This window comes from Gigantopelta aegis, chromosome 9 (genome assembly GCF_016097555.1).
Source record: "Gigantopelta aegis isolate Gae_Host chromosome 9, Gae_host_genome, whole genome shotgun sequence".
NCBI lineage: Eukaryota > Metazoa > Mollusca > Gastropoda > Neomphalida > Peltospiridae > Gigantopelta > Gigantopelta aegis.
In genome coordinates this window covers 50,554,752-50,581,599 of record NC_054707.1, presented here as the reverse complement: position 1 = coordinate 50,581,599, position 26,848 = coordinate 50,554,752, and the positions used below count along the sequence as shown (strand labels likewise).

The following is a 26,848-nucleotide window of genomic DNA, read 5'->3' as shown; positions in this document are numbered from 1 at the left end:
AGGGTTGAAAATTAGCAGTTGCCACACGGGCGACCTTTATTGGCTAAGGGTAATTAAGAATTTGACAAAGGTAGTCTGTTGGGCAACCATCAGTTTTAGGGTCTGGCTTCGCTCTATGATTTTGACCTCACGTGAGCCCTGCAGCTCTCGGCACGAATATATGTCACGCTTCAGAGTCAGCTGATATCCATGTGCCAAGAGACATCGTTGCAGACATTAAACAATACGATTACACAGAAGTCAATCTTGATGTAAATTTGTAGAAAAACAATAGTTGTTCGCATCAGTAAATACCTAACTACAGTTTCGTTTATTTCCTTTGTCTTTGTTAATTTCGTACCCATGGTCGAGAGCATGCATGCAGATCGTGATTGCGGGCAATGAACATGCAGTATTTATACAAATTGCAGTTAAACATACACTGAATAAAATTAGTTTACAATAATCATATTTGTTAGATAATGTTGGATATAAATTTGTAAGACTGTGAGGTGACATTTAATAAGTTAGCTGGATTAAAAAAGACTAAATTTAAATTTTATTAACTTTTTTTTAATAAATGGAATATATACTGTGAAGTCAGCATTCTTAGCCTAGAGGCATTTTACAAGCAGAAATCACAACAAGCATTTAACACTATGCTGAAATAATCAACAGCAACAACATGGCACAAATTATGAAATTGTTTGGGGTGGGTTACTTAAAAAAGTAATAAAAAAAAAAGAGCAATTCAAACTAACATAAAGATTGCTATTTAAAGAAATAATGAGCTCTATATTTAAAAAAAAAACTCTATTTTTTTTATTTGGGAACAAATGAAGAAAAGAAAAAAAACACCCTCCATAAACATCCCCCCCCCCCCCCCCATATTTCTGTATCTTAATTTAATGTTATAGGCCTTAGAAGTGGGTGTGGGTGTACAGGTACCTACTGGCTTCCAACTCTGAAGATAATGCATCAACCCCCCCCCCCCCCCGCTGAAAAATCGAAGTAATATATTAACTGCCCCTACCCCCATTGCTGTCTTTGATTTTGATCAGATAATACGGTTTTGTTATTCAGATTTATTCCAGTTTGTACACAGCTAAAAAAGATGCATTTTCTTATTCATATTTAAAGGAGGGGACAATTAAGGCATTTGGCCTGGTATGCATATCCAACGATATATAATGCACATCATTGCTTAATATGAACAAGGATAATCATATAGTTAATTAGTAATTTCCCTAGAAATTAGGCAAGGCATGGTAGACCAAACACTTTTGGGCATTTTCACTATTTTCGGGGCACTTATTCTTCATTAAAAATACAAAACAAATTAATTAAAATAAACATTAATGTAATTTGTGTGCTTGCTTTAATTAATGAATGGCAAAAGATATTAAATGCATATTTTATTAATTAATAATACTTTTTGGGGTGTTTTATAAAGGCAATTTTAGAATTAATTACTGAAAAAGGCTTGTTTAATCTCAGGGCAGCATGGCGCTGATTGAGGCAAGATGATGCTAGACTATTGAGGCATGGTGCTGCACCATGCTAAAACAAGTTAGGTAAAACACTAGTTAATTAATAAAACGGTTAAATGTGATGGCTACTATATATAATGGCGCAGTGAATACGCCCTCTGGCGAGCTGGTGGTTACGTAATACCTAACATGTCACGTCAGGAATTAGTCTTCAAACTGAAGAAACAAAACATACCTGATTTTTGCGGATGCATTGTAATGTTCTGTAATAATAGCCATCCCAGTAAGCCAACAACAATTATATATTATTTTTCAATACAAAATGAACCACCATTGTCAAAGTGTTGAAATAACTGTATTATGTTTTGTACATAAATTAACCCATGTACTGAAATAATAATCGGAGTGTTTTCTTAGTTAATTGGTTTTTTCTTTCCGTGGCCTGTACCTGTGGTTCCTGATTGGCAGGTGTATATTAAGACGGTCCCCAGACACTGTGTCTAGACACTATAAAAGACGTGCATCTTTTAATAAGATCACAGGGTATTGTGTGATAACCGCACGGATACCCTTCAAATTGTCCTGCTTTATTACTGTAAGTAATTCTGTAAAACCCTTGATTAAGTAGACTTTCCCATCTAAAATCACAAAACTGACCAATTACATCGTCCCAGAGAAAAGAAAAGTATCACTTGGGTATCGTGAGTGGTAATTTTTGCTCGAACTTACCCTACCAATAGGCCTAATAATATGCATTTTTTCTTTGGATTTAAGAAAAATACTAGTAACTCCATTTCATTCTATTGATGCAAATTGAATTATATTTAATTAAATAGTTTATTATACTATCAAGTCATTTATGTTGTTTTACAAGTCAGGTTGATGAAAGCGAAGCACCTTGTCGTAAATTAGAGCATTTGTTTACACTGTGCATAGAGGAGATGGACGGAGCTGACGTCACTTCGCCCCAAGCTATACCACCACAAGTCACAAAAACGAAACAAAATGGCTGCCCCCAGTTAGCAGGAATAATCACGGTTTTTTTATTAACTCTAAAATTACGTGTTTTTCATTTGTTAAAGTGTCAGTATGTGTTAGTGGTCTGGGTATGCATCTTTCCAACACATAGACCGGCCTCGGTGGCGTAGTGGTTAGGCCATCGGTCTACAGGCTGGTAGGTACTGGGTTCGGATCCCAGTTGAAGCATGGGATTTTTAATCCAGATACAGACTCCAAACCCTGAGTGAGTGCTCCGCAAGGCTCAATGGGTAGGTGTAAACCACTTGCACCGACCAGTGATCCATAACTGGTTCAACAAAGGCCATGGTTTGTGCTATCCTGCCTGTGGGAAGTGCAAATAAAAGATCCCTTTCTGCCTGTCATAAAAGAAGAGCCTATGTGGTGACAGCGGGTTTCCTCTATAAAACAGTATCAGAATGACCATATGTTTGACATCCAATAGCCGATGATAAGATTAAAATATCAATGTGCTCTAGTGGCGTCGTTAAATAAAACAAACTTTACTTTCCAACATATAAGGCTCTTGTTTGAGTTGACCCTACCTTTACAGCATTTTCAATATGGCTAATAAAAATTCCATTTGGCTAATATTTTGGCTACAGGTATTTTTGATCCAGGGTGAGCCCTGCATTATTCTGAAACAAAATCAAAATATATTTTGTAATTTTAACTCACACTTAACATGTGAGTGCATGCGCGCATATATAGATAACAGTGAAATTTTCCATTCGAAAGGTCAGTTAATTGATTGTCATTGTTGGTAATGTTTTTTAAGTTTAAGCTATTTGCATGAAATAAGAACAGATAAGATCGAAAGTGACACCAAGACTTACATGTACATGTATGATGACATAACCATCCAAATATTAATGTAATAAACAATAAGTAATTTTTTTTATGCTTTGTAATATTTATGATAACTAAGTACATCTTATATTTTGGTAAAATTGGTTTTTCTTGTGTGTTTTTTTTAACAGATTTATTTTTATTTCGATATTTATTTTATTAGTAGCCTACTATTGTAGCACAGGCATCACACGAGGTCTTAATCATAGAGCGAAGTCACTTCTCTCTCAAACTTTTGAAAGGGCGAAGTTTTTAACAGGAGGGAGACTTGAATTTTTAATCTCAAATAATAAAATACTCAAAAAGAAGATATTAACCCAATACTGTCAAACATGTCTAAAGCGGCCACACAAATTAGTAGTCAAAAGTGACCACTGAATACAGGTGCAACTTTTACAGTCTGTAATTTTTTATTTTACCATTTGTTCTGCTAATTGATGGATGTTTGCTCTAGAGATTTCTAAAAATCACCATTCCATATGTTGCCTTTTCCAGAAATAATAAAATATAACTGAAAAGCAGTAATTTAACTGTTTGGAATTCGTTCTCTCACAAGTTTGTCTTCTCTGTTCATTTGTTCATTCCATGCAGAGTGGGGCGGGACATAGCCCAGTAGTAAAGTGCTCGCTCGATGCGCAGTCGGTTTGGTATCGATCCCCATCAGTGGGCCCGTTGGGCTATTTCTCGTTCCAGCCAGTACACTACGACTGGTTCATCAAAGGCCGTGGTATGTACTATTCTGTCTGTGGGATGGTGCATATAAAAGATCCCTTTCTGCTAATTGAAAAGAGTAGCCCATGAAGTGGCGACAGCAGGTTTCCTCTCAATATCTGTGTGGTCCTTAACCATATATCTGATGCCATATAATTGTAAAGTAAAATGTGTTGAGTGCATCGTTAAATAAAACGTTTCCTTCCATTTCCATGCAGAGTATTGTCCTAGTAGATTAATCTACCAAAGTCAAGCTTAGATTACCCAGAGGCAATTAGTTGAATTAATTACACAGTCACCATTTCTTAATTGATAACACAGTGATGTCAGACTGAATGGGTACTGGTATCTGGGAAGATGCAGAGATTTGTATTTGTTACACCATGTCATTGTTGTTTAAAATATAGTGGTGCTGTGTGTATTATTTCCCCTTAAAATCAAGTCAAAGGCATATGGTCACAGATTTAAGGACCTTACATATATTTCTCTAAAAATGGATAATAAATAAAAATTACATTAATTGTTGGAAACCAAATCTAGCTATCGCATCAACTTAACTGAACCATGAGGGAGTGAAATCCATGTCAACCCTCTCGGCAATTGTAGTTTTTGAATTATGGACCATTGCTATAATTCAATAATTTTTACAAAATATCATTGGTGGTTATATGAAGATGGTTGAATAAAGTACATTTAGGGACAAATCAAATTATTTTTATATACTACAGTAGGCACAGTTCTACCTTTATTCTCTTCGTACTGCATTATTTGTGCCCAAGACATAATGCTTGAACTTTAATTGAATATAAGCACGAAAATAAGTTGAAATAAATGAATGCTTAGTGTCACAGCACAATTCGCTACACAAGTATCAGACATAGCCACATAGTTTTAAAACATTAAATAGTAATTGCTTCTCAATTTTCTATTGACAAAAAATATTGCTAATCATGATTTTTAAAACAGTGTTTCCTGCTTTGGGGACATTTTCACCATTTCCACGGTTAAGATTACAGTTAGGGTTAGATTATCATTTTCTAATTACATTGTGTACTTTTGAAGGTCATTTTAGAATTAATTACTCAGGGCAGCATTAATGGCGTTGATTGTTTTTTGGGGTGATAGCGAAAACTGAACCGTGCGAAAACAGAATTAAACTGGTTAAAATGGCACCAAAATCTATGGACAAAATGGAACCTAGCATTGGCTGAAAGGGCATAAAAATCTATAGCTGTATGGCTAACACGAAACCGAAATTAAAAAAGCTAATGTACAGCTAAAGTGGTATCAGATTTGATGATCTCTTCAATAAAACAACAGCTATATTAATCATTTATTACTTTGTTTTATTTCTATGTTCATGTAGGTGAGAATCAGAGATAGAAGTAATAACAGCTAGCTATAGCTAGCAAAATACAGTCGATCATAACGAAGCTGCTGAAAACATGTATTGTTTACATTATTCAACAGTTAATAAAGACATGTTCACAAATGTTTTAGTAGAAAACCGTGTTGGTCTTTTGTTGTTTTGTTATTTTTCTTTCTTTTTTAATTTTAGGAGTGGGTGTGGTTGATTTTTATTATTATTCAGATTGGAATGGTTGTTCGGACCAGACATTGTCAGGTGTTAATAACAGTCCAGCCTTTGTGACATAATAACACAATGAATTGATCTTTGATCTGTACTGAAGAATTTTGTTTTAGTTTTTGCCAATACATTGAGGTGCCGTTATAGCCAATTCAGTTCCGTTTTAGATTGATGCCATTCGCTGATTAGGGCAAGATGGTTGTAAACGAATGAGGCATGGCACTGTGCCACGCTATAAAACACATTGGCAGGGAATATTTTGTTTTGAAAATTAGCAAATCACGACGCAATACGGAACTAGTTCATGTAAGATTACATTTACATATATTTTATTGCAACATCAACAGTTGATGAACCTTTTTTTTGCTTTGTAGCACATTTGAACATTGTGGACAATATGCTTTACAAGAGTTGAAGCATGGATTGTTGAAATGTTACCATTAATGCTGTGTAACCTGTTCTGTCACTGCCAGACTGGAGTGATTTTGATAGTTGCAACACTTTCCATTGTAACGTCAAGGTATGTATTATGAGTTATATCCTGATTCTCTTGTAATGTGTAGTGTGTGTGTATTATGATCATACTTATCATTTCACACATGGTAACAGGTTTGTTGCACCCTAAATAAATAAGTAAAAGCAAAAATACATGTGTATGAAATACATACATGTACACGGATGCAGCAGTTACACATGTACTTACACAAGTACTAATTTGGGTAAACCAAGTATTGTTCATTCTAAGCATGATACTTTTTTCTGTGCAGTAATCTAATTAACTGATTGGCTGACGGGTTATAGATATCCAGAAGTGCATTTCATTTATTTTAATCTACATGTAAGTAAGGAATAATATTTTACAGGTAAATAGCACTTTTGAGGTGAATTGGTTTTAATTCAGGTCAGGTCATAGAGTTAACATGAACATTCAGAGCAAGCTGTTGTAGCGAACACCTGTCATGGGCGCAGCTAGATATCAACTTATGCCGACTCCTCTGTCCAGGACAGGAAAGGGGTTGGGTGGGAGAGGGGACTATCTACACTAGGTAAGTGCAAGGGAGCACAAACAGCCCGACTAGGGTCAGTAGTGGGTGGGGGTATTTGTGGTGATATTGAATTTTGAAATGTCACTTAGGATTGCGTCCAAAGGTAAAAGATTTGTGCAATTTAGTGAAGTAATTTGGCACATGATTTGGAATGTTTCATCGAAAGTGAATAAGGAACTATTTGAGTGATTTTGATTTAGTAGGCCGAATTATAACTCAAGTTTTAATTCATATTTGATATACTTAGTGTGAGCATTTGGGAATACTTATTTTAGGCACAGCGTTAACTACAATGGCTTTGGTGCAGTGTAAATAAGCCCTGAAGTTTGAACAAAAAGAAAAACAACAGATACAACCCTTGCAGTTATGGAAGTTGACTTTAGTGCTGAATAATATTTGTTTAAGGTAAAATATGCATTGCTCCAGTATTCGTTTGAGCTACAATGCATTTTGGTGTAGTATTTATATTTTAAATGTCAATATACATGTACTAGTAAAAATAGTTTTTAGTTTCTTCTAAAAAAAGAAAAAGAGGAGAAAGTCTGTATTTAAGTGTTTCTTTTCAATTTCAGCTGTCCTCAAGGGTACTACAGTAAAATCCCTCTTAAACTGGACATCCTCGGGACCATGTAAAATGTCCGGTTTTAAGAGGTATCCGGTTTACTGAGGTTAAGTTCTTTACTGATTTTTTAAAAAGGACTGAAAAATGTCCAGTTTTGAGGGAATTCCGGTTTACAGAGGGTCCTGTTTTGAGAGGTTTAACTGTAGTTTGAGGACAGGTGATGTATCTATAAAAGAGAAAACACGTCAAGTTTTCTCCAATTTTTCCTCGACTCGTACATTAGCATTACTGAATGCTGTATGCTGATGTGCATTATGAGGGCTGTACATACATGTCTGTGATACTCCTGTCTTTGTTTACAGATGCTGCTGAGGCTGAGGAAGTCCGTGCTACTGGTTCTGGTGGTGGTCGGGGTGGTCCCAGTCACTCTCATGGTTTATCTTGTTATGTCTGAAGGTATACAATGTATGCTCCATTCTGATCATCACTAGTGGAAAAATAAACTGTTTTGCTAGTCTCAAAATTATTTTGTGGAATGGGAAGCAATCTTTGCTTCTAAATTTTAATTTTAAAACAAATTTTGGAAATCGAGAATCAGTTCTAGAAAGTATTATACAAACTAGAGGTCTAGTGCTTTTTCATGGAGACCAGTGACCTTTTTAATCTCTAGGCCAGTGGAAATGGTTTTTAAATTCTACCCCTGATATATTTTTAACTGAATTTTTAAAAATGATTAAAATAATTAAATTAATCATGAATAAAAGAGATCAGGGGCCTAAAATAATTAAATTAATCATGAATAAAAGAGATCAGGGGCCTAATTCACTAAACACTTGCAACTTTGCGATATCGCAGTGCAATGCTAAAATACTTGCAAAGAGGATGCTTTGTTGTCTAGCAGAGCCTAAGAGAGCTTCGTGAATTAGACCCCAGGCCAACATGAAAATACAATGCTATTAAAACCCCCCAATAAAAACCGTTTAATTCTTACTATACATACAATGTATGTATGAATCATTGTCTTCAAAATAAGTCGGGAACTGAAAGTTTATTTGAGAGTAAGAAGTGAAAACAAGTCTTGTAAAACCTATATTTGTTGGCAGATCCTTACATGTCTGGTGAAGGCGGAGAGATTGGAAATTTAGAAACTAGACTGGCCGAGCGCATCAGAAGTGTTGAGGATCAGAATCGGATGTTACGCAAACAGCTGAGGTAAATTTCACAATCACAGATGGTAACCATTGTCACTCGTTATTCAATTACTGGATTTTAGCCAGTCAGGTGAATTATTTATTTAAAGATACTTATACTTGTAAAGATGTGAAATTTTGCAGGTACTTATAAACGTAGTTCAGGATGTAATAATTGTAATATTTAATGGATCAATTGTCAGTATGCAATTATGTCTTCAGAACTGTTTGAATTAGAATCTTAGTAAAAGCATTCCTTGCTGGAATGTATCTATTTATATCTGGTCTGTTTCAATTATAATAATAAAACCCATTTAAAATATAAAGTTATAATTTGTTCATTATATAGGTGATATCCTATCAGAAAATGTAGAACCATTGGCACCACTGCTGTACAAACAAATAATGAAATAAATTCACATGTCAACATAAATTGTTATTGTGTCATGCAAGCATTATTCAGTTGTAAAACTTGACATTTTTTTTCTTTGCAGCATGGCACAAAATCAGGTCCTTCATATGCAGATGAGTCTTGCTGCGCAGAATGATTCTAAACATTACAATTCTAGTGTACGCTGTGTGAATGCCGAACCAGACATCCCAAAATGTGAGGTACAGTATTTGTTTTATATAATGTTTATATACAAAATACTTCAATTGGTAATTGCTGTTGTGTACATGTATGAAAAGAAAAGGCCATTTAAAAGCACATATTTTCGAAGCTACTATCAAATGTTTTAAAATGACACCCAACACTTAAAGAGGATTAGATTTAATGTTATAATTATAAAAAAAACAATTGTTCTCAATGGTAATACTCTTGTCACATTGAGGACTAATAATTAAGGTCTAAAATTTGCTATGGTCCTGGGTTTTTTTTATATATAATTTTTACAGTCTGATTTGCATGGTTGTTTAAGTAACTCCTATTTTGATGTTGGCTGCATGTATTAAGATGTTGGATGTTTTGTTTTTGACAGGTTATTCAAGTTGCCATAGTATGTGCTGGTCACAACTCAACACGCGATGTGGTGACCTTGATTAAAAGTGTCTTGTTCTATCGGCGAAATCCTCTCCACTTCCATTTCATCTCAGATTCCATTGCTGAACTAATTTTAAAGAATCTCTTTGATACATGGAATTTAGCAGGAGGTATATTGTGTCTTTTGTCTCATCTTGGGAGATACCTCCATAATGGTTTTACATTCAGCGTTTTTACTCTGTGTTGAACACTTTTCAGAATGATAATTATATTGTTACATCAGAGGGGGCGAGACATAGCCCAGTGGTAAAGCGTTCGCTTGATACGCAGTTGGTTTTGGATTGATCACCGTCAGTGGTCCCATTGGGCTATTTCTCGCTCCAGCCAGTGCACCACGACTGGTACATCAAAGGCCATGGTATGTGCTATCCTGTCTATGAGATGGTGCATATAATAGATGCCTTGCTGCTAATTGAAAAGAGTAGTCCATGAAGTGGCGACAGTGGGTTTCACCTCAATATGTGAGGTCCTTAACCATATGTCTGACGCCATATAACCGTAAATAAAATGGGTTGAGTGCGTCGTTAAATAAACCATTTTCTTCCTTCCTTCTTGTTACATCAGATTTTACTTTTTGTACTCTCCTCATTGTCTTATAATTGATTTTATTATTTTAAAAAATTGTTGTAACTAAATTTAATTATAAAATTTGACATATATAGAGCTTTTTTATAAATATAACTTGAGAATCAAATAATTATTTCTGCTAGTAAGTTTGAATTGTAGTTAATTTAATTCTATCTAAAAGATTCAACTAATAAACTTGTTTGTTTTTCAGTGCAAGTTAGCTTCTACCCTGCAGATAATATTGCAGTAAGAACATTTGACTGTTTTCTATGTAGATCATTTATATAAGGACTGCTAGGCACATCCTATCATTATCCTTAATAAATACATGTACATGAATTTTAACTATTTCATTCTTCAAAGAGTAAATTTAGTTACAGGACTCATCTTCTGTATTGCCAAATTAGCCATTGCTAAATTTCATACGAAGTGGCAACAACATATAGTATTTGGCTAATGTTTTTTTCAAAAGTTAACTACTTCAGAACAATTTTCAAGGAAAAACTATACATGTGAAAATTGGCTAAACAAAAATTCTTTTCAGTGTGAAGCCTGGGTTATCCACTGTTTGGAGAAATATCTAATTTATTTTAAAGAATGTGGATGTGCAGTGTAAGTACAGAAAATCAGATTTTTTAATTTAAGAGCCACCCTAACTTTAAGATCCATTACATTTTAGTCCAGGACTAAATTAATTTTTGTTTATATAGACTTCAAAATAAAGCTACCTCAGATTTTCCATATAAACCTGTTCCAAGATATTTACTGGATGTTTTCTTCTGTTTTCAGCCCGAAGTATCATGGATTCCAAACCGCCACTACTCTGGTGTCTATGGTCTGATGAAATTATCTCTGCCAAAAACTCTTCCTTCTAATTTAGAAAAGGTACTCCTCATACTCATTTTATTTTAATTTATCACTCTTATCAAAGTCACAGATATGACATCTAATATGTCACATATAAGATTAAAATGTTACATAATTTAACTGAAATTAACTATCAATTTCTCAAATGACCACACTGTTCTGCCATTATTGCTTAAAATCAAAATGGTTCTATTTTTCTATATTTACCCACATTTCATCCAAATTAAATTTTTTAATGTCATCTACTTGTTGTTAGGTGTTATACTTTGTTGAGGTGTTATACAATTGGACCTAGAACCTCAAAATTTATTTCACACCAATCTATATGTGAATATAACTGTTTGCCCATTCAGCCATGCATAATATTCACATGAGGATATAAACATTGTTTTCATTTAAGTAATTGACTTTACAGTGTAAACTTCAAACTACATGTACATTTCTAGTAATTTACATTTAATTTAGTGAATCTTTATTGTAATTGAGTGTGAAAAGTAGAAATGAATTTGAATAATTGTTCCAGGTGATTGTGCTAGACACAGATGTCACATTTGCAACAGATATTGCTGAACTCTGGAAGATTTTCAGAGTACTGAAAGGAAGACAGGTTAGAATTAATCTAAACTGTTACAACATCATTGAATTATTATTATTATTATTATTTTGCATTTTAAATTTGTAATTGTGTTTGTTATTTATATAATGGTACAGCACACTTGTGCACTAAAACACTATATGTTATTTCTGTCTAAAGTTTAATTTTGTGCTTGAAATTGTGGGGTTTTTTTATGCCTCGACATTAATAGAAAAAGAAGCCTTGTATTATGTTTAGCAGCAGCATTTTCTTTCCTGCTTTAAACTATGTAATGCAATTGCCATATAATGTTTTATCTTGTTATATGTAGCATTATGAATGTACCAGTAATCAAATGCAAGATATTAAGGCTTTATTTTGCTTCCGTCTTTTACGATTTCTTGACATTAGTGAAAACCTATCTCTAACTTGTTAGTGTTAATTTTGTTTTAGGCTATTGGTCTTGTTGAAAATCAAAGTGATTGGTATTTGGGAAAGCTGTGGAAAAATCACAGGCCTTGGCCCGCACTCGTAAGTTATTTACTACATTCCTTTATACTTGCCATTCAGTTGTTGCAGATAATTACACCTATTAACAGTTTTCACTTGTTATTATTTTTTCTTAAATTTTCTGCATGTCTTTAAATTTATGGCAATGTAGAATTGCTGTTGTTAAGATGTCCATTGAATTTTAAAATACAGTATTAACAACAATGTATGATTTAGCCGATTTGATGAACACAAGAAAAACAAAATGCAAAAAAAAAAAAAAATTGAAACATAACAATTGGCTGTATGTCTGCTTTTAAAATATATTTATACAGTGTTTTCTTAAAATGTTAATTTACTTTCTAGGGTAGAGGATTTAACACTGGGGTAATACTGCTTGATTTGACTATGCTAAAAACTATGAACTGGATGCAGATGTGGAAGCTCATAGCAGAGAAAGAGTTAATGAGCATGTTAGCAACATCATTAGCTGATCAGGTAAATAACTTAAAAACTGTTAATATGAATTATTCTTACTGAAATTTAAATATTGAAAGAAATTTTTTTTGGGGATCTCTATCACAGATTTGAACATACATGTAATGGATCTTTTGTATTTGAGAGGTTTCTTTTAAAGGCCACATTATAATTGTGTAAAATAGTTTGTTTTATATATTAGTGTGAATATTTATACATCATTACAACATTACTTAGTTTGTTTATTTTATCTATTTAACTGTGTAATCTTTATTTCAGACAACTGCATACTATTTGTTTTTTCCCCCAGGATATTTTTAATGCTGTTTTGAAGCAACATCCCTATCTGGTGTATCGTCTTCCTTGTCAGTGGAATGTCCAGCTGAGTGAGAATACGCGCAGTGAGCAGTGCTACAGTGAGGTGGCAGATTTAAAGGTTAGAATTCCATGTTCAGGGAGGAGAACCATTTGCGGATCCATGTTTTTTGTTAATGTCTTCCAGTCTCAGGAATCTTTTGAATATAGAAGGGGGCCTCGTAAGTTGTCAAACTTGTGCCCAATTGTTTTATTCTTTGTACAATAAAATATGTTTTCTATCAATCAATCATGAATCTTCCAAAGCTGATGAATTTTTTTTGAAAGGAGATGAGAATATCTAACATCAGCACAAAATTGTAAATATTGTTTTGATCTTTGTTATTTCTGGTTATTTACGGACTTTTTATTGTTTACCATGGATGAGTTTATTAAAGAAGTGAATAGAAATTTGGTGATGAAAATGGCTTAAAGTTCCATAGCCTGGTTTTTTTTTCCTAACACGAAACCTCAAAATGTCCCTTTTTGATAACATTCAAAGGGAAATAACTCGTAACAAAAAGAAAGTGCTGACTACTGTAAATGAAACTGTATGTGCTCCTGGTTATCAGAGTTGAAAGAATGTGATAGATTATTGCAAGGTTAGATATCAACAACTGGCACACTACAACCTTTCTGGAATGTCGGTCAAACGAGTTCATTCATATAAATCAAATTGGATTATGGGTTATAAATAGGATATTAAACTACCATTTTATATCATGTTTCTGTCCCTCATGAAATAATTTTCATTGTCAGTTGCTAAAGCGCGTGACAATTGAAAATGATTTCACAAGGGACATAAACATGATATGAAATGGTAGAGAGTTTAATATCCTATAAATATAAAACAGTTTGAATGTCTTGGAAACACCTACATGTAATATGCAATGTTAGACATAATGTTTTATTTTGCAGATTATTCACTGGAACTCTCCATTGAAGCTTAAGGTGAAAAACAAACATGTAGAGTTGTTTCGTAATATGTACCTTACATTCCTTGAGTACGACGGCAATTTGCTGAGACGGGAATTATTCGGCTGTGGCACGTCAAGTTCAGCTAATGATGTCCAAGAACAAGTGAGGATGTGATATTCTTTGGTGTTTCCTTAATATAATAGACTGACTGTTGCTTAGTAATGGTGATTGGAATATGTTAGAAACTAGAAGAACAATATGCAGATTAAAGATCATCAGTCGCAGTCCAATTTTATTACTTGATAATAATAATAATAATAATAATAATAATAATAAATAACTAAAAATTCATTTTCCTTGTACCAGCCTCAGTTAAGATTTTTTTTTTTTTTTTGGTCAATTTCAGTTTGGGTTGCTGTAAAAAGAAAAAGAAATGTGTTTGAAAATAATACACTCTTTCTATTTTTTGTGTGTATAATTTGTTAAAACAAACAACCGTAGGTCAAGATATAAATTAAATAACCATACTTATAGTGAAAAATGGAGGCTGCTATGGGGTGTAAATGAATGTATTTGTTTTAAAGACCTACCTGTGAAATAAAATTACAAAGTTTAGTCATTGGCTTGTTCAAATTGTACTCTGTTTAAACAGCATTACCATGTTGACACAACAACTGTTAAAGGGACATTCCTGAGTTTGCTGCATTGCAAAATGTTTCCGACTAATAAAATATTTCTACGATTAAACTTATATATTAAATATATTTTCTTGTTTAGAATATCAGTGTCTGTCTATTCAATGTGTTTCTGGTCGTCTTAATATTTGTAAGAAGACCAAATTGGATTTTGTCTTCAAATAATTTCGTACGTACGAAAAAACCATATTTTAGGAAATAAAATGAAATTTACGTTAATACAGATATTAGAACGATCAGAAACACGTTTAATATATAGCCACTAATATGTTATGCAGGAAAATATATTTGATATGTAATTACAATCGTTAAAAAGTCTCTGTTAGTCGATAACATCTTAAAAATTGCAGCAAACTCAGGAATGTCCCTTTAACAAAAGACAACTGGGAGCATGTTTGAGAAATAAGAAGATATTAAAAAAACATATCTATTTCAATTGATACTGTATATAAACTTAACAAACTTTATATCGGACCAGAGGATATTTTCGGCATTTTATCTTTCATTGTACTTGGTGTCGGATGTTGTGGCATGTTATTAGATTTATTGATTTAAACAACAATTTAAAATAAACAAAATGACAAGAATCATTATGAATCAACATGTAAAACACCTTGCCAAACATAAATGCACAAAAAATCAACCATATACAAGTTTTTTGGTTTGTGTATTACCACATTTCGACAAATCTGCTAGCTTGATGCCCGGGTCTAGTTCTTTTTAACACAGGGCTAGTGACAAATGCAGACCCAGTAGCTCGATAGGCTAGTGGGTTTAAAAACACACACACACACACACACCCCCCCCCCCCCCCCCCCCCCCCCCCCCCCCCCCCCCCCCCCCCCCCCCCCCCAGCTAGCTCACAATGTTTTTTTCATCCACTAATGTTTGTTTGATCAGTGTTATCCTGACATTGGTCATCACATAATATTAACAAATCAATAAGTATATATTAATATTTAACTTGAACTAGCTTTCTACAAAATGCAGTAACAAGAAAAGTCTACATTGTCAGGTACAACAATACACGTGATACAGACTTTTGTTTTGTTTTCATGTTTTATGGACAGGAAATAAGCTCAATAAAATGCTTGTTTTGATTGACTGTACAAGTCATGTGGTACTGGTAGTAAAATCTTGTCTTGCACATGTAAAGATAGGTGTTAACAGTCGGGGAAATTAATTAACAGGCTGAAGTACAACAGGTCGAGATACATTTTAATAAACATATTAATAATAATTTTAAAAGTCTTTTCAAAGAACAAAAAGTAAGGTCATCCCTTTTTTCTAAGTACTATAGGGGTTGGGTTCCTGGAAACATATATTGTTTTTGAGCCTAATAAAACGTTTGTTTGTACTTGATCATAAATTTGGGCTAGTGCTTTATTTTGGTGGGCTAGTGGAATTTACAAACCCACTAGCCCTTTGACTAGTGACTTTAAATTTTGTTTTGTCATACCTTGGTAACACAGGTAAAAGTTTGCTGAAATATCATTTAGAAAGTCACCTGTCATGAAAACTTGCTAATTTAGCTTTATGACACTAGCAAAGAATGGGGCGAGACGTAGCCCAGTAGTAAAGTGCTCGCTCGATGCGTGATTGGTTTGGGATCAATCTCCATCAGTGGGCCCATTGGGCTATTTCTCGTTCCAGCCAATGCACCACAACTGGTACATCAAAGGCCATGGTATGTGCTATCCTGTCTATGGGATAGTGCATATAAAAGATCCCCTGCTGCTAATTATATCTAAATATATTCGTTATTCTGTGTAGATCAGTTCAATCAGTGAAGATGACGAGTGCTACGACTTCCGCCGAGAGCGCGTTCTGGTTCACCGCACCCACCTGTTCTACCTGGACTACTCGCACCAGCCGTCAGATGATGATGTCACGCTCGTCGCCCAGCTCAGCATGGACCGGCTGCAGATGCTGGAGATGATCTGTAAACACTGGCAGGGCCCCATCAGCATCTCACTGTACATGTCCGACACCGAGGCCCAACAGTTCTTGCTATACGCGCTCAGCTCGGAGACTCTCACCGCGAGGAGGAACGTTGGGTATCACGTTGTGTACAAAGACGGGGTGAGCGGCGATATACTGTAGAATGTGCTATTTATACAACGAAACCACTCTAAACCATACATCCTTAGGATGAAGTAAACGGTCCAGTTTTAAGGAGTGTCCGGTTTAGAGAGATTTTGTTCTGTATGGATTTTTAAAAAGGGATTATGAAAAATATCCAGATTTTTAGGGAATTCCGTTATACTGAGGGTCTGGTTTTTATGGGTTTCACTGTAATATATCTATCTATATATACATATATATCTAAACAAATAATTAAGTTCATGTTGAGCACATGGAAATTGGACAGAATTATTGAACTTAAATGGATTATAATTATCTCAATATAAAATATGTTAATTAATGGTGCTTTGTTTTTCTTATTTTAAATTTAGTTTTTAGGGTGGGTTTTTTTACAAATTGTAAGTCTGTTGTTTTGAATGTTATTTCAGAAAAATATATGGCATTGTATAAAAATCTAACAGAATTGTTGAACACTAAATAATTTGAGTGAGGAGTGGGTGTTATTTCAATACAGTAAGACAAATTATATAAAACGGTTGTTTTTTTAAATTTTATTTTAAAATATATATATTTATTATCATCAATATTTTTTTATTATTATTTTAAAAACAAATTATCAAGTTCATTTTGTCATTCTGTTGAAATCTGAAAGAGTTGCTGAAACAAAATCTTGTTATAACATTTGAATTGAAGAGTTTCATCGCAAAACGCGATAAACACCATATTAAAAAACACATTGTGCGAACACCACTCAGATGCTGTTCACACGTAGACAAACACAAGTTCAAATTCAGTTTTCAGCAAAACACGATACGATTGTCTGAGGATATATCGCAGATTGCAGAGAAACTGGTGTAGTATTTATGGTGGTTTGAAAAAAAAAATATTAGGATTGATTGTGTATAGTGACTTTTATCGTGTTTTGCGATGAAACTCTTTAATTATTTCCTTGTTGTTATTTCAGCAATTTTATCCCGTAAACTACTTGCGTAATGTCGCCCTGCAGCAGGCACGGACCCCGTATGTGTTCCTGTCAGACATCGACTTCCTCCCCATGTACGGGCTCTACGAGTACCTCAAGAAAGCAGCACCCATGATGGAGTTGTCAGTGCAGAAAAAGGTACGTTCGAAGAGTTGTCTGCCCATAGGATTAGAAGCTTTAGTCATTTGATATATTACATAGTTGCTCGTTCTAAAGAATATGAATTGATTTATTTTGTGTTGTGTTCTATTATTAAACATTTTGCTGATATTTTATGATAATTGGAATGAGTTTTTGTTAATTCATTTAGACTTTTGTTTTTGGGGGATTCAGGTAATACCATGCCTCCGCAACTTAAATTCAATCTAAGGAGTTCAAAACACATAAAATTTGCTAAAATTTACAGTAAAATAGTTACGTTTTTCACACTTTCAGGTTTTTCAAAAAGGAATGTCACATATTACATGATTTAGTTTCCTTATAACTGTCATTGTTTGCTATCTCGTACTTTGCAGGCACTCATAGTTCCAGCGTTTGAAACACAGCGGTACCGACTCAGCTATCCCAAGTCCAAGACCGAACTGTTGTCCATGTTAGACATGGGATCTCTGTTTACTTTCAGGTGAGTTTTCACATATAACCTCTCATTATATATGGATTTTCTTTTCATTGTTAGTAATGCTGACCAGTTTAGTCTTTTAAATAGTTTGGTTAAGTTTGATGTTTTTGTTTTATGTTATGAAAAATATTATAATTCTTAAAGATACCAAAACATGTAATTATATGTTGCAGTGACTGTTATTGTGAAGAGTAGAACTGTGTTGTTACAATGTAATGATCTGCAGTTGGCTGCAAGGAGAAAAAAGGAATGTTTACTGAACGGTTACTCTACACAATTTTTAATCTACTATTATTGGGTGTCTAACATATGAATATTTTAATTTTTGTATTTATTTATTTATTTACTTTTTTTTATTTAATGACGCACTCAACACATTTTATTTATGGTTATATGGCGTCAGACATATGATTAAGGACCACACATATATTGAGAGAGGAAACCCGCTGTCGCCACTTCATGGGCTACTCTTTTTGATTAGCAGCAAGGGATCTTTTGTATACACCATCCCACAGACAGGGTAGTACATACCACAGCCTTTGATATACCAGTTGTGGTGCACTGGCTGGAACGAGAAATAGCCCAATGGACCCACCGACGGGGATCGATCCCAGACCGACCGCACATTGAGCAAGTGCTTTACCACTGGGCTATGTCCCGCCCCTAACATACGACTATGTCAACACTTTGTTCAGATTAAGTTAGAAGGGGAAATTCTCTGTCCTTACATAGGCAACTTCCATCGATAAAGCTGCAAGAGATTTTTTGTACACTTTCCCATAAACAGAACAGTACATACCATATACTTTGATTTACCAGTTATCAGGGAAAAACTTGAAAACCAGGCATGTGCTCTTCCTATTCTCTGCTTTTTAACACAGTATAAATTGGAATGAAATTTCTCATTCAAAAAGTTAAACTTTACATTTGCTGTTTTGTTTTTTTAGGTATCATGTGTGGCCAAAAGGACATGCACCAACAAATTTTGCTAAGTGGCGGACTGCCACTACACCATATGTTGTAAGTTTTAAAGTGTTGATTAATATTATGTATACAGGTGAAAAATGACACTTTTTAACAATAGTGTCGTTATTTATTCAATACCCATTCAGTATTATTGTAGTGATGAAGAAATTCTGCCCTGTACAATAAAACAAACAGATACTGGTAATATCATGGATGAACCAGTTTCTGCAAGCATTAGTGTACGGTTCTAAAGCATGTCAGTTGTTATTCAAATATCTACATTTTTATTAGTATTTCTATGCTTCACATGAACACTAAACTGGTCAATATGTAGCTAAGTTTACCGCACGTGCATCAAAAATGGTAGCATGCATCAGCAGTAAATATACAGATGGAAAGAAATAAAGGATCACACAGATAGCAACAAGAAATAATAAAAAAAATCAATTCATATTGTCAGAAGTTGACCGGGAACACATAGGCAGCACATTCAACACTACAGACATTTAATTCCACATTACAACTTGGTATGAAATACAGACATTACTATGCTAGTAGTGAATTAAATTTGGTCTACAATTTGATGTGTTCCCTTATTTCTCTCCATCAGTATATTGTTAACAGCATAACCTGTTTCGGTGAGTGATACATTTAGTGGTATAGTTTACACCAAAAAATTTCCAACACAACATTTTTCAGTGTTTTATTAAAACACGTATGTTGTTCAACAAAACATGGACTTATAATAATATATAAAAAATATTTTAAGGCAAATTACAAAATGGAGTCCTTGAGAACCTGTGTTAACAGACAACATTTTATGGACATGAATATTACAATTATGATGTTTTTCAATCATGTTATAAGTGGAGCAAATGAATGGTTATAATGGTAAAATTGTTTTGTTAAAAATATAAGCTGCATTCTGAGTTATACTAAATATATAAACATATCCAGAAAGATATTTATGTTAAAACATATAAGGACAATATATTTTTGGCAAGTATCTGTAAAGAGAGTTTTACCAGCAGACGTCATGACAATCATGTGACTTCAATTTATACCAGATATCAGTACAGCTGTGAACAGACAGAAATAGTTTTTAAAATTAAGTTTTCCTTCAAATTACAGTCTTTGAAAATCATAGAAAAAAGGTAGTAAAAAATGTGCCGTGTTTATGAGTGGGTAAAGTTCAATCTTGCTTTCTTTGCTCATTTTAACTTTATTTTTATGAACATTTTTGTTAATATAACAGACTTGTTTACTTCCCCATGCAAAAGTCAAATTTGTCAAAACTATTCAAATGTATGTACTGTTGCACACAAACCGAACCACACAACCACCGAAAATGGAATCTCACCGAAACAGGGCAATGAACGATATATAGTCATGTGCACAATAAACTCTTGCAATAAACAGAAAGCCAAAAATCATTTGTGAAGTTCCTTGTGTACATTTAATGGTCAATGTGGTTGCTCTGTGAGCTGAAAGAAGTTTGTGGTGTTAAATAATTGTTAGCTATATGATGGTTAATACGATGTACAATATGCATAAATTGGTGTTCTTGAGAGTGGAATGGCACTGTTATACAAACTCTGTTCACTAGTGGTTTCTGTTGTGTTTTTGTTGCTCTAGGTGAGCTGGGAGTCAGACTTTGAGCCGTACATTGTGATAAGAAAGGATATTCCCCAGTATGACAAGCGCTTCATGGGGTTCGGCTGGAACAAGGTCTCACACATCATGGAGCTCGATGCCCAGGGGTGAGTGTGTGTCTACCAGTAACACTTCAATATTCCGTTGATTGCTCAGGAAGAAAGGAAAACTATTAATGTGCTTATGTACACTAAAGCTTCAGGCATGTCAATCCTAGGCACAAGTTTTGATTTGATCCAGATCTCCTGTCCAGCACAGGTTGGTCAGGTCATAAAAGGAAGTAGAAATGGCATGTTTATAAGAGCTGGTGTGTCGTACCGATTTTATGAAACTCGCGTCAGGATTTTTGTATTGCTCGAGCGAGATCTAGGGTAATACATGAATCCTGACATGAGTTTCATAAAACCAGTACAATATACATGCGAGTGTAATAATTTCTTTATTATTATTATTAAAGGCATATTATCACAGACCACTTCCCTATTATATGGCTTAACAAAGTATTACTTAAATATATATATATTTGATTTGTCCCTAAATATACTTTATTCAACCATCTACATAACCACCATACTCCAGTTGTTAATGATATTTTGTGTAAATAATTGAATTATGGCAATGGTCCATAATTCAAAAATTAACATTGCTGAGAGGGTTGACATGGATTTCACTCCATCATGTTGTAGTTAAAGTGATGCAATAGCTAGATTTGGTCTGTAAAAATTAATGTAATTTTGATTTATTATTCAGTTTTAGAGAAATAAGGTCCTTAAATCTGTGACAGTATGCCTTTAACAATAATGTTATTTTTATGAATAAAAAGGACCATGTCAAAACGTTTCAAAAGTAATTAGGAGGAGACGATGAAATGATATAATTTTGGTGAGCGATAACAATCCGAGCTAAGACTGGGGTTCCAAGCTGCATTATGTTATGATGTTGCTTCCCAAAAGTACACGTTTTCCATACTGGTTATATTTTCCTCTTTATCTTGAACTTTGTGGAAAATAAAATGGAAAATTACATACTGTGCTCAGTTTGGGAGAATGAGAGATTAGTGGACAGGTTACGTATTTACGAAGAGACAAAACAATGTTCTATTCATTATTTAAGTAATGTGAGTGAAGGTAAAAATGAAGTGTATGAGGAATTTTAGTATACACAAATAAGTCCGGGCTTCTAGATTATGGTAGCCCCATTACCATGGCTAGTGATATTCAGTTTTGGGCTAGTAAATAGCTACTATTGCCATGCCCGATGGCTAATGAAAAACATTTGTCAAATGTTGCAGTTAAGTCTGTTTTGTAAATGTGAATATCCTGTCCCCACCCAAACCCCACAATTTTAGTGTTTTTTAGCTCTAGCTCAATCTTTAGGTGACATATCTTTTTATTACTATTATTTAGTAAAATTATATTAACTTAAAGTAAAGTAGGGCTAGTGAATTTTTAAACGTGGCTAGTAAATAAAAATAATAACTAATTCCATAGATAGTTGATTTTATAAAAAAATTGAGAAGTCCTGAAAAGTGGTAACTAAAATGATGTTTAACTAGTCAACCATTAACAATTATATATTCTGATGAATATTACAAATTGTATGATTAATGTTGCCATTTTGCAGGTACGAATTTCTGGTTCTTCCTAATGCTTTCATCATTCACATGCCTCATGCTCCGAGTTTTGACATCGCCAAATTCCGGTCGAGCTCAACATACAGGAAGTATGTGGTTAATGTTTCTAATATAGGGATGTAAAATATGCCATATCACAGCACGTTCTTTTCAATCCTTGTTTGTTGGTTGTCACAATGGTAAATGCAGTTACGAAGATATAGAATATGTTCTGGCTTTACCACAGTTCATGGTTCTTAATTCTTGTTTGTTAATTGTCACAGTGGTAATATGCAGTTACGAAGATATAGAATATGTTCTGGCTTTACCACAGTTCATGGTGTTAAATATAACAAAAATAACTTCTATTCATCACTTATAAAAGCTAGGTGTGTATTCACTGAACAGCCATTCATTTGAACTGTCATGGGGCACTGACTGGAATGGGAAAAATCACAATCAGAATGGGTCTACTGATAAGGTTTGATCTTGTGACCAAAGTACTTAGCTAGATCCTTCCCCCTACTTTTACAATGTGCCGAGGGTAGCATGCATCATGAAGGGTGAGAACTAATGTTTCAGTATATTACACGAGTTACTCTATAATAGTACTTTCCACAAATGATAATTTTCACTTTTTATATTAAATAGAGCACAGATACAAACATTGGAAAGTTTATGAATCAGATTAAGTTCATTTATCTGTTTTTGTTTTCAGGTGCCTTAAGATACTAAAAGGTGAATTTCAGAGAGACTTGTCTAAAAAATATGGCATCAAGGCATTGAAGTATTTGTCAGTGGAGTGAATGAACCCATAATACCATTCAAGTATTCAGGAACACCTGTGAGATGTTAGTGCCAAATACAGACTGGATGTAATAAGTGTTTTAATTACCTGGTTAAAACACTTGGACAGCATAATGGAAGAACTATTCCATGATGGTGAAGACAGTCCAACTAGTCAAAGAAAGAAGTGTAAATGTTGCCACTGGGCAAAACGTATGACAGGTCTATGCAGGTTAGAGGGACTATCCTGAGTTTTCAGCCCTACAGGACTTTCATAAACACACATACTGCTTTTTTTAAAACACTTCTTCATCTGCAATCCCAAAGCCATACTCAGACTTTCAGTCCTGTTCTCACCAGGAAGTCTGCTGTCTGTTGCTACTGGTCCCTTTTAAAACACTGTTTTACCATAACATGTTTTAAATATAAAGCTTTATAGAGATAAATACTTTTGGAATAATCTTTGACCAAATTTATAATATTGAAATACTACAAACCATTACAATGTCCAAAAATGTGTTGGTTATGGAGAAAATCACATTCTAAGCAAGAAAAAAATGTAAACGAATTGTAATTTTAATAAAATAAATGTAAAAGTATTTTATTTGCTGAAAACCTTTTCAAATGGCTGGAAACTCTGATAGTCCCTTTAAGAGATAAGGCAGCAGTATGACATGCAGTGTATTGTTTTATACTGGGTGCTGAATGTGGTTGGAGCATGTTGAAAAACATGTTCAGAGTGTTACGAGATTGTTGAAACTGCAGGTGGACTGATTTCCTGATGCGATGGTGAGTTGTATCAGGAGATTGTGTGTCAATAGTTGTTTACAGATGGACGTATCATGATGTATAGAAGTCTGTTATTGGTTCAAATTATTGCCAAAGCCTTTCCAAATTGACTCTGATCATCAGGGCCCATATTATCGAAGCATTCTTAGTGCTACGAAATCATAAAAACATTGTAGGCTATGACGTCACTACAACACACACCATAGTGATGTCATAGCTTACGATGGTTTAACGATTTTGTAGTGCTGAGATATCTTTTATCCCGTAACTTGTATTATGACATGGATTTGAATAATATGCAACATACTCAGGATGATCAAACAGCTTTTCATCTTCTTCCAGTTCAACTGATAGATGGGAAACAGACTGCTAGTCCAATTACTTATAGAATCATGTCCAACAAGCTGTGTAGGCTGTAACATATCAAAGTGTAGTATTACTGGTGTGTTAGAGATTGCATACAAACACAAAACCTAGCAGCAACAAACAGATTTTAATGCAAAGACAAAATGTAACAGTAACAAGCTAATATTGACCAGCATACCACAATGGATATGAAAAACTAAACAAAAAAACACATGCACACACACGCACACATTGACACACGTACACAGTGTACATGTATGTTCACTTTGTGTGAACTGTTGTAAAATGAACATCCCAGGGCTCGAACTTAAGAACTGATCTCCTACGGCTATATTAAAAAGAATTGCTGTGGTCAAAAAGGCCCACCGATGGCAATTTTGAGCCTGCCTATGGCAATTATTTTTTTAAGTGACTTCTGCAGCAAATAAACTTAACTGAAAGTTTATTTTACTGTATGAAGACATATTTCAAATGTGCAAATATTAAATACTGATGGATAATGTACACCAGGTGTGTACATCTTGCCATTGTTGAGGAGCTTTACCAACGGCACAAAAGTACCATCAGTGATGCTCCCTGCCTTCAGCAATTTATATCTCAATGATGGCAATTGCCGTTGGTGCCGTTGTTAAGTTCGAGCCCTGACCTCCCATTTATTATGAATTGTCGCTGTTTGGAGATTATTAATTTGTTGGCCGTTTTAAAAAGAGTGCAATCATGTACCAAGATGGTGCTTTTATACTTTGATTTAATTATAGTGAGATGGTTTGTATGAAAGTCTGTATACATGACTTGTATACATTTAATTTGTATTTGGTAATTTAAAAAAAACAAATGGACAGTGCTTTGATACTTTTGATTTAATTATAGTGATATGGTTTGTATGAAAGTCTGCATACATGTACATGACTTGTATACAGTTAAATTGTATTTGGTAATTTTAAAAAACAAATGAATTCATTTTCATTATAGATTGTTATTGTCTTCTCAACGATATAATGCAAATTACCTATCTTGTTGTACGATATATACTTTGTAATGCTTTGATGTTTTAATGCTAGTCTAAAGCACTTTAGTGGTTTAATTTGACAGAAACTTTATGAACACATCCATGAATGAAATGTATGCAGATTTTCTTCTCCCTAAAGTCTTGATTCAGTAGATTGAAAAATGAAAAGTTTTTTTGGGTCTGTTTGTCTGCATTTGAAGTACATGTGTATCATACATGACATTAATTACTTTCTGCTGATTGTGTCCTATTCTTGGCAGCTAGTATTACTTTTACATAAACGTTTAAAAGATATGTTTGCAAAATTGATTGCAGTGTATTGTTAAAAAACATTCCAAAAATGCGTTCACTGTATTGGTTATTGTAATGAAAAAATATAACTGCAAAAACGATAGTGATAAGCTTGAATAATTTGACAGATTAACTTTAGTTGTTTGTTCATGTAATTTGATACGCTTTTTTGTTGCTGTCATGTAGTAAATTTGCTTGACGATCAAGTTTTGTGTAAATGTCAGTGATTGTTATTTAACATATTATATACAAGAATGGCAATGTCAATCACAGCAAGTGCATTTTCCACAGTACAAAAAAATGTCAGCTGTCTTTATTTTGCATGGCTTATTATATGAACTATATCTCAAAGTATACCATCGACTTGTGTCCCAGATCAGGGCCAAGTTTCACAAAACATATTTCTATAGACATTACCTGTCCTCAAACAAGTGCACCTCCCCCCCACGCAAGTGGTCTGGTCCGAACATCCCAACAGCCAATGGGATGGCCTAAATTCTTCTACTGCATACTGCTCTCTAGTTCCGGTCACATGACTGTAACTTCCTTCTTTTTCTCTTCGCTAAAGGGTCTGGACGTCCTTTTGCTTGGCTCTGTTTGGAGTCAACTTTTATAAGACCTTTGGTTTTGTATTAGTGTTTGGGTGAAATGTTTTTCACCTTCGTTTTCATTAGCTTTCGTATGTTCTTTTCGCGTATTTCACTTGACTTCCAAGCGTTTAATTACATGAAATGTTGTTTATATTGCCGGTTGTCGTGTCGGACGCCATTTGCAAAATGGCGTCTGTGTTGACTGGCTTTGTGTTTGGTGAAATGTTTTTCACCTTAATTTTCGTTAGCTTTCGTTAGCTTTCATATGTCTTTCGCGTATTTCGCTTGACTTGCCAAGTGTTAATTACATGAAATGTTGTTATATCGCCGGTTGTTGTGTCGGACGCCATTTGCAAAATGGCGTCTTTATTTACCGGCTTTGTATTTGTGTTATGGTTGGTTTTTCTTTCTTTTCACAGATTGAAAAATTACTATTATCATATCTGATAATGTTCAGGCGACTAGTTCGAGCGTGTTACGCTGGAAGAAGTTAGCCGGCGGCGACCCAGGTTGTCGTGTTCGTGTGGCCTCACTTCTAGATGCGACCTTTGTGCGGGCTTGTCTGATGTCGAGTTCGCGGCTTACCTGAAGGTGGTGTCAGCGAGGACCAAGAAGGTGGAATCTTCGAGGACCAAGAAGGTGGAATCTTCGCCTTCGATTGCTGACTCCGTGGCGGAAGAGTTAC

At 34.3% G+C, this 26,848-nt stretch overlaps 1 protein-coding gene across 1 annotated transcript in view; it reads left to right on the top strand.

The window, feature by feature from the left end:
- The window catches only part of LOC121381022 (LARGE xylosyl- and glucuronyltransferase 1-like), a 40,457-nt gene extending 14,489 nt beyond the window's left edge, over positions 1–25,968 (top strand). The window contains exons 2-20 of the mRNA XM_041510098.1: positions 6,009–6,154; positions 7,605–7,698; positions 8,346–8,454; positions 8,927–9,044; positions 9,413–9,584; positions 10,253–10,287; positions 10,831–10,926; positions 11,432–11,515; positions 11,936–12,013; positions 12,338–12,469; positions 12,759–12,884; positions 13,721–13,882; positions 16,189–16,497; positions 17,465–17,620; positions 17,998–18,104; positions 19,049–19,121; positions 20,703–20,827; positions 22,344–22,442; positions 23,051–25,968. Of these exons, the coding sequence (XP_041366032.1) occupies positions 7,605–7,698; positions 8,346–8,454; positions 8,927–9,044; positions 9,413–9,584; positions 10,253–10,287; positions 10,831–10,926; positions 11,432–11,515; positions 11,936–12,013; positions 12,338–12,469; positions 12,759–12,884; positions 13,721–13,882; positions 16,189–16,497; positions 17,465–17,620; positions 17,998–18,104; positions 19,049–19,121; positions 20,703–20,827; positions 22,344–22,442; positions 23,051–23,138 (2,163 nt within the window). The 5' untranslated portion in view covers positions 6,009–6,154 and the 3' untranslated portion in view covers positions 23,139–25,968. The remainder of the gene's footprint in view (positions 1–6,008; positions 6,155–7,604; positions 7,699–8,345; positions 8,455–8,926; positions 9,045–9,412; positions 9,585–10,252; positions 10,288–10,830; positions 10,927–11,431; positions 11,516–11,935; positions 12,014–12,337; positions 12,470–12,758; positions 12,885–13,720; positions 13,883–16,188; positions 16,498–17,464; positions 17,621–17,997; positions 18,105–19,048; positions 19,122–20,702; positions 20,828–22,343; positions 22,443–23,050) is intronic.
- Positions 25,969–26,848: the final 880 nt, after the last annotated feature.